At 35.7% G+C, this 8,459-nt stretch overlaps 1 protein-coding gene across 1 annotated transcript; it reads right to left on the reverse strand.

Annotated features, from left to right (window-relative positions):
- Window positions 1–841: 841 nt before the first annotated feature.
- On the reverse strand, window positions 842–3,780 carry PEX13 (peroxin 13). The gene is made up of 5 exons (XM_086655249.1): window positions 3,585–3,780; window positions 2,783–2,989; window positions 2,230–2,366; window positions 1,551–1,643; window positions 842–1,439 (listed from the first exon to the last, which is right to left on the reverse strand). Exons 1-5 carry the CDS (start codon window positions 3,592–3,594, stop codon window positions 1,215–1,217), a joined length of 672 nt encoding a protein of 223 aa, XP_086511375.1. The 5' UTR covers window positions 3,595–3,780; the 3' UTR covers window positions 842–1,214.
- Between the last annotated feature and the right edge of the window lie 4,679 nt (window positions 3,781–8,459).

An 8,459-nucleotide genomic window follows, 5' to 3' on the forward strand; every position in this document is an offset into this window, starting at 1 on the left:
ATGACAATGGTGGTTGGAGAATCCGAATGGTGAACATCAAACGGGCCACCATTAGAAGTATAATGAACTTGAGTAGTTTCCGAAGTTGTTTCGGGAGTAGTCATGGTTTTAAAAAAAATTGGCTCTTATACCATGTGAAAATATAAATACCTTGATGATTGTCACTCTCGGATGAAGCCGAGAGAGAGACTTGATTAATGTCTCGGTTATAACCGAGTAGACACTCGAAGATGACGAGTGGAAGAAGATGAAGATGATCACACTTGGTGAAGCCGAGTGGGAGAAGAAGAAGATGAAGACTCGGTTGAACCGAGAGGGAGAGAGACAAGTTATTAGTGCTAGGGATGAATACTTAGGTAAAATACCTTTTATTATTACACAATAACTTGATTGTACAATTATGTATGGTTATGTATATATAGGATACAAAAGAGGAAATTGAAAATAACTAAACTCTATAATGGTTATCTAATTATAATCCTAACTACTAAGGAATCCTAGTTGTAATAGGATTCCTATGGGACCAAGTCCACTCGGTTTGGCCGAGTGGAGTGGACCTTCCAACACTTCAAGTAAATCTCGATTGCTTTTGACATATTTCTATATTAATGGTGTTGGGGAAGCTTTACAGTTTACAAAGTGGCGCCTTTAAAAAGTTCCCCTCCTTTGAGCACCTTATGTTGCCTACACAGTCTGGCTAAGCCCAAACCCTTATGAGTTCTCTTTCAGGAGTTTTTTTCCACCAACACTTAAACACAAAATGCTACTAAAGCATGCCGTTTCAATTGTTTGTTGTAACACGATAATAGGTCTGCTTTTTGTTGTAACAAGCTAGTATATGTCGTTTGGTAGTACCATTATTGCTTCATTTTGTATCTTATATTGTTATTTAGGGCGTCTTATTTCATTTCCCGTTATATTGGAATCTAACTTCTCATTGTGTTCACCGACTACACCTACTACTAAATGAGAAACATGAAAACAAGGTTGTTGTAAATTTGACTTGAGTCTCTATATATACTTGGATTGAATACCAAACTCCAGCTTTTGTTCTTCCATCTTCATTCCCAATGAAAAAACCGGAGTTTTGTTACAGAGTCAGAGAGAGTGAGATCGAAGACTTTCAGTACAAACTGGGGGAGAAGAATCATTATACTTCATGCTAGTACTTATAGAAGAGAATGCATTCTTTTGTCTTTACATCTGAAACTGCATCACTGACCCCAAACATTTTCGAAATGCGCAGGAGTTGGTCCTTTAACCTGACCACCACCTTGCCCATTTTGTACAGGAGCAACCGCCTTTTGCCCAGCAATCTGGCCACCTTGCTGTTCAGGAAGCCCATTAGGTGTAGGCGCATTTACTTTCTTAAACTTAGACCCAAGAAGCTTCAACACAAATGCTACAAGCTGATATAACATGTTTGTTTTCTCGGAAAACTGCATAAGTAATATAACCAAAGTTAAATGTTAAAAGAACAATAGACTGAATTATATACCACTGAAATGATTTCAGATAAAGAAAAAATGCCATGAAAGATGACAATGTACCTCGCCAAGTCCATGCAGGATCATATTAAACGCCTGCCAGTTCTGATTCATGAGCAATGAAAACTGACCAACAACATTTAGTACAGCTTGCATCTTCAAAACAATACAAGTTCATTAATCAATAATAGCAAAAGAAGAAAGACATTGTTCAACCTAATCATACATTATCGTGTATTTGTGTCCCTTGAAATAGTCTGAAATCTACAGAATATGGACGAACAACTGAACTAGAAACGATTGGATAAACCTTTAGTTAGAGGGAGCTACCGCAAATCATCCTATTCAGACTACTACTCACTAGCCAATGCCATTCACCGAGCTGAGATTTAAATAGCTAATAATTACTCACTCACCAGTCCCTAATCACTTCCACAGGAAATGTTCTAGCAACAATCAGGAGAGGCTATCGAATGCTTCGATGGGAAATATCCTAAAGATCATCGAGTTGCAGGGCAGTAGAAAGGTAATGATTGCGAAAAGAATTTAGGGGTGTTAAACTGGCACTTGAACATGTGGAGTGTAGTTTTCAAATAATGCCCCGTGCCTCAGCGGAACAGCGAGTGAGCATATATAAAGTAATACACCTATGAATAAAGTATATCGTACAGCATATCAAAAGTTAGGTCAACTCTCAAGGCTCTATGAGAACAGTAGAAACAAAAGAAGATTTGTATCTTACCGCACCCAAAAATCCTGATGGTGAAGGAGAAGGATTATTTGGATCTTGTTGTCCATATGTATTATTACCATATGTGTTATTACCATACATTCCACCAAACCCTCCTCTAAACATGTTATTATTATATAAGCCAACGCCTGCATTGAATAGTAGAAAAATCAATCTCCACTATATAACGAAAATTCTGTTTACACTTTAGCGTCGGACAAGGATCAATACTAACACACAGAGACAACCTAAGGGCTAATTTCGTGTAAATACGTGTTCTTCGCAGTGTATATCATCCTCAAAAAGGGCCTATACATTTGTTTTAAACATCTAGTTCGATTAGTATATGATTGTGAATCACCATCGACAGGCTCCATGCAGAATACGAGACTACTACTGATTTGATCAATATGAGGGCAACTTTTTTGATTTTCAAATGTCTGGTTTCTTAAAAGGACGATATACATGTCAAGAAATGTCACGAAGAAAACTTTAATCATCTATATTGTACAAGCGAGAAATATGTATATCCATCAATCAGTGTTAAGCTTAATGTTGTTGTTACCATAGTTTGGCTGCCAAGGCCTTGGTGGTACTGGCCTGCACACAGGAGCTATTGGGTTAGCATTTGCTGGTGGAACAATTTGTCCGTGGTTTGCAGTTCCCGAAGTCTCAACAACAGCACTTGTGCTACCAACTGAAGGGGGTCGAAAAGGTGCGGGGCCAGATGGCCCGCCGACGCGTTCCCAAGGTTTTGGTGGAGGAACTTTACCTTCAATAGAAAAAAGACAGATACGAAAAAAAAATGATTAAGAAGGTATTAATATCATTAAAACAACCTGTAGATTGAGACTAGTACATTCCCAGTGCAAATTATGCCCTAAATAGTCAGTTATTACAATACTAGAAAAACCCCTAAATTGTACATGCCAACAAGAACTGGTAGAAAAACCCTAAATTCCAGAGAAAAGAAAAATCATGAAAAATCTTCCCTCACCACTTATTAAGACTCGTTGGTTAGATCATCATCCATAGACAAGAAAATGGAACAAAATGTTTGACCTAATTAGATCTTCTCTCTCATTGAATTTGAACTCGTCATTAGAAGATCACAAACAAGATTCATCAACAACTCAATCGTTAAGCTCAAGATTATCATTATCCAGAAAATAGACTGATCAGACAAATCAGTGAATAGTTATGTCAATTCATTATCAAAACCTTTAAACTAATCACATATAATTCAAGAAGTAGAAGAAAATATACCAAATTTCACCACAAAATTCAAAACGAAAAGAAAAGAATCTAAAATTGGTTAAAATGAAGAAGAAGATAATCAAGAAAAGGTAGAGAGAGAGAGAGGGAACCTTGAGCCATGGCGGACGGAGAGAAGAGACATGCAATTGTGGTATGAATCTTAAAGAAGAAGGAGAAAGAAGATGAGTTTTTAGGAAAGAGAGAGAGAGAGGAAAAACAGGAAAGTGGAAATTTGTTGCCAAATCAAAATTTCATAACTACTAGAACAGAATCGACAAAATAGTTGCTTGTTATTCTTACACGGTTACTGTTTTTTTGGGTTGTTTCTATTTTGTCCCCATAAAGATAATCGAATCACCAAAAACACCCCCTAAAGATGATCAGCTCTCATCTTGACCATCCCTTTTGATCTTTTCCCTTAGTCAAATTCAATCTTTCATCGTCCTTTAGGTCGTACTAGTTCCTATACCTTCTATGCCAATTACTTGAGATCAATAAAGAGAAAGGCCCATCAATTTCTTCCATGTGTTCCCTAAATTAGAACCTTTCGTTCCTCCGCATTTATTACCAGTGTTTGTCGACAAGGTAGATAGATTAGGGCAAGAGAGAACGAAAATGGTATTTTAGTATTTTCTTTTACATATTTTTCAAGTTTGGGTTTCAATTTTGCTAAACACAGTAGAGAGTGAAAATAGTTGTCAGAGAGAAGAAAAGGGTGGGAAGCAGAGAGAAAGAACAAGAATAAAGAATGGATGGTTGCGGCCGACCGGAGTAAGTGGTGGTGATGGTGGGAGGAGAGGGAGAAAAGAGAAGAAGAAAAATAATTGTTTTAAAATGACAAAGGATAGAGAGGAAAAGAGTTTTGAAGAGAGGGGTACAAAGGGAACTCAACAGTTAAAGTTGACTGACGGAAAAAATCAAAGGGGGCCAAAATGGAAGTTAGTCATCTTAAGGGGGCTGATTTGGTGAGTTGATTATCTTTAGGGGCCAAAATAGAATTAACCTTTTTTTTGCGAAGAAGTGATTCATCAATAAATCAAATAACACCAAGTCTAATACAGCAAGACAGTAGAAATTTTTGCCAACTTAAAAGTTTATAACTACTAGAACGAAATCGATAACGACAAAATACATGTCTATTATTCTTCCATGGTTTTTTTTTCTTCGAAGAACTGATTCATCAATAAATCAAGTAACGCCAAGTATAATACAAAAAGACAAGTACATATTTTTGCTAAATCAAAATTTCAAAACTACTTGAACGGAATCGATATCGACAAAATAGTTGTGTGTTATCCTTCCACGATTATTATTATTTAAGAAGTGATTCATCAATAAATCAAATAACTGGACAACTAAATATTTTTGCCAAATCCAAAGTTCATAACTACTAGAACAGATCGATGATGACAACATAATTGTCTGGTTACTTTTTTTTTCTGAAGTGATTCATCAATCAATCAAATAACACTAAGTCCAATACAACAAGATAAATACAAATTTATCTTCATCAAAAAAAAAAAAAAAAGATAAATACAAATTTATGCAAAATTAAAAGTTCATAACTACCCGAACGCAATCAATGACGACAAAATAGCTGCATGTTATTCTCCCACAGTTACTTTTTTTTTGAAGAAGTGATTCATCAATAAACCAAATAACACTAAGTCACCTCAACAAAAAAAAAAATAACACTAAGTCCAATACAACAAGACAAGTAGAATTTTTTGCTAAATCAAAAGTTCATAACTACTAGAACATAATCGATAACGACCAAATAGCTGCTTGTTGTTCTTCCACGGTTGCTCTTTTTCTTCGAAAAACCGATTCATCAATAAATCTAATAACACGAAGTCTAATACAAAAAGACAAGTAGAAATTTTTGCGAAATCAAGATGTCATAACTATTAGAACGAAATCGATAACGACAAAATAGTTGTCTGTTATTCTTCCACAATTTTTTTGTAAGAGTCATCAATAAATCAAATAACACCAAGTCCAATATAACAAGACAAGTAGATACTTTTGCCAAATCAAAAGTTCATAACTACCAGAACGGTCGATAATGAAAACATAATTGTTTGTTAATCTTCTGAGGTTACTTTTTTTGAAGTGAGTCATCAATAAATCAAATAACACCAAATCCAATACAACAAGACAAGTAGAAATTGATGCAGAATCAAAAGTTCATAACTACCTAAATAAAATAAAAAACGACAAAATAACTGCATGTTATTCTTTCACGGTTACAATTTTCCTTTTTTGAAGAAGTGATTCATCAATAAATCAAATAATACCAAGTCTAATACAATAAGACAAGTAGAATTTTTTCAAAATCAAAAGTTCATAACTACTTGAACGGAATCAATAACGACAAAAGAGGTGCATGTTATTATTCCACGGTTACTTTTTTTAAGACGTGATTCGTCAATAAATCAAATAACACCAAGCCCAATACAACTAGACAAGTAAAAAAATTTCCCAAATCAAAGTTCATTACTAAAACATGATCGATAACGACAAAATAATTGCCTGTACATTGACTTGTTTAAACTGCTTGCATGATAACACTCTTATCTACTTCATGTATGAACCCTTGTGTATTCGAAATCATGATGTTTGTGAATGTCATTTACGGAAAACTTCACGAGACAACACTCGTCCTCTAGGAGTAATCTAGGGGTTTAACGACTTATTTCACATGCCAAATGCAACCGGGATTCCTCCGAAAGTGAATTAAAATTTTATTTTATTTTGTTTGCTCGAAGACTAGCAACGTTTAAGTTTGTGGATGTTGATGTGACTTGAAAATGTCACATTTAGATTGTTTACCTTCGACGAGTTAGTTTGTTCAGATTTTATTTCTAATAATTTATGTGATTTTCTTGTGCAGGTGACGTACATGAAGCTAGACATGTAATTCGAAATAAAAAAGCAAATCTCCACATTTTCACCTCATGATACCTAAAACGGAAGAAAAATAACTCAAGGGTATTTTGGTCATTATGTACCAATGTTACTTTAGTCATTTTGGTCAAAGTCAGTGGTCCAATCAAAATTAGAGTGAATTGTGAACCCGACGACGAAGACGAAAGTCAAATCGGAGTTCAAATGTACAAGTTAACTAAGAAAGAAGTTGAACAACACTTTGATTTTTCGGGAGATTAAAGAATGTATAGACATAAGATAAGGGAAATTATAAGTCGATGTATTTTTTTGTTAAAGGTAATGTATTTTGGTCCCAAGACTTGGTCAAAATAAATTGACCAAGTTTGGTTAGAGGCAGTGACATCTCCGACAAAGATCGTCGACTGACAATTCCCAACCAGATGTTAACTAAAAAAATAAAAAGTTCCTTCGTGTTACAAATGGTACGTGGGTGATTCAGAGAAATAAGAAAAGTATTTGGGGTGCAACATCTTAAAGGGTGGAAACTTAATTTTTTTTTACCTAAACACAACGTCCCGTGTTGTCGGCAGAGTCGCCGCCCACTCTTTGTCAACGACGGCCGACGACCACCCTCTCCTCCTCTTTCTCTCTCTTTCTCTCCAACCCTCTCCCTGATTTTCTCTCGCTCTCTCTAAGTACGGAGAAGGGAGGAACCCCTTCGCTGGAACCCTTTGTATGGTTTTCAGAAAAAGGAACCCTTGCTTCGTCTGAAAACCAGACGAAGGTCGCCTGGCTCTGGTTCTTTGAGATCCAGGCGGAGGTTGCTTCATTTGGTTTTCCAGATGACTCCTCGTCTGGAAACCAATCGAGTTTCCAGCGAAGGTCGCCGAAACTTAGATTGCAAAAATAATAGAGGGAGGGAGAGTTAGAGAGAGAGAGAGAAAGAGAGAGGAGACGAACTTGGTAGTGGAGATAGCCATAATTTATGGTAGTGGACACTGAAATTTTTGTCAAGGTCGCCGGAGTTAGATGGTGGTAGTGGGAGAGGAAAAGAGGGAAGAAGAAGTTGAAAGACTTTAAGTGTTTGGAGGAAACATAATTCTTGGAAAAGACTTTGTTTTCATGCACCCAAAACTTTGTACCTGGATAGTTTTATTGTTTCCCCAAATCATCCACGGTACCGTAAAAATATATGGTGAATATTTATGAGGAGTTGGAGTTGGAGAATTATTGGAACCCTTTTTATTAAAAGAAACCTCAATTGTTCCCGCTAATTTCTCTTCTCCATCTTCACCACCATAAAACCCAATCAATATTGCAGTATTTGACACTAAAGTTGCTCTCTCAATCATATACTGTTTCACCAAAGACTCTAATAAATTGAGAAGGAAGCAACATAGCAACAAAAGATTCTGACCGCAACCCAGCTGCGATATCCATGTCTTCTTCCTCCATTATTCTTACCCAAAAAGACCCAAACTCAAATTTCATGCGCACATAAAAAATTAGTGAGGATTTGAAATTTTGTGCTCCTCCCCACTTTGTCGGAGATAGAGGAGAGAGAAACAAGGTAAAGAGGATCTGACGTCGTTAGGTCAAACACTGATTTAAACATTGCTTCCTAAACACACATTGTCTGTAACCAAAATAGGGATTGTTTTTAGCGGGATTGCCTCTAACAAATGTGGACATTGCTTTTAAAATTTCCTTATATCTCGTTCGTAAACCTATGAATTAATATTACATTTCATTCGTAAACCTGTGAGTCGAGCTCCACATTATGTCTCTTATATCTCTACTAAAGATTCAACAACCAACATATTCACTAAAGGGACATGTCTCTTATATCTTTATCAAATATGAAACAACTAGACATGTTTAATAAGGGGCATAGCCTAAGAGATAATTGTATTCCGAAATTAACTTGTAAAACTAGTTCATAAGACATTCCACTTATTGGCAAACTTAAGCAATTTCTAAATAAATTTAGGTTTAAAAATTTGAAAACATGGTATCTAAAAAGCAATAAATAGTACAAATCTCTATCAACCTATAATAAGTAGCTACTAAATTTATATAACGTGACAAATAAAGAA

Source organism: Eschscholzia californica, unplaced genomic scaffold (assembly GCF_041429995.1).
Source record: "Eschscholzia californica isolate CP2 unplaced genomic scaffold, dmEscCali1.0.p SCAF_1, whole genome shotgun sequence".
Classification (NCBI taxonomy): domain Eukaryota; kingdom Viridiplantae; phylum Streptophyta; class Magnoliopsida; order Ranunculales; family Papaveraceae; genus Eschscholzia; species Eschscholzia californica.

Excerpts from the sequence above, each read along its gene's own strand:
- PEX13 (XM_086655249.1), bottom strand. Across the intron at positions 1,644-2,229 it reads CATCAGGATTTTTGGGTGCG|ATGCAAGCTGTACTAAATGT; the intron begins GTAAGATACAAA and ends ATTGTTTTGAAG. Across the intron at positions 1,440-1,550 it reads TCCTGCATGGACTTGGCGAG|TTTTCCGAGAAAACAAACAT; the intron begins GTACATTGTCAT and ends TTACTTATGCAG.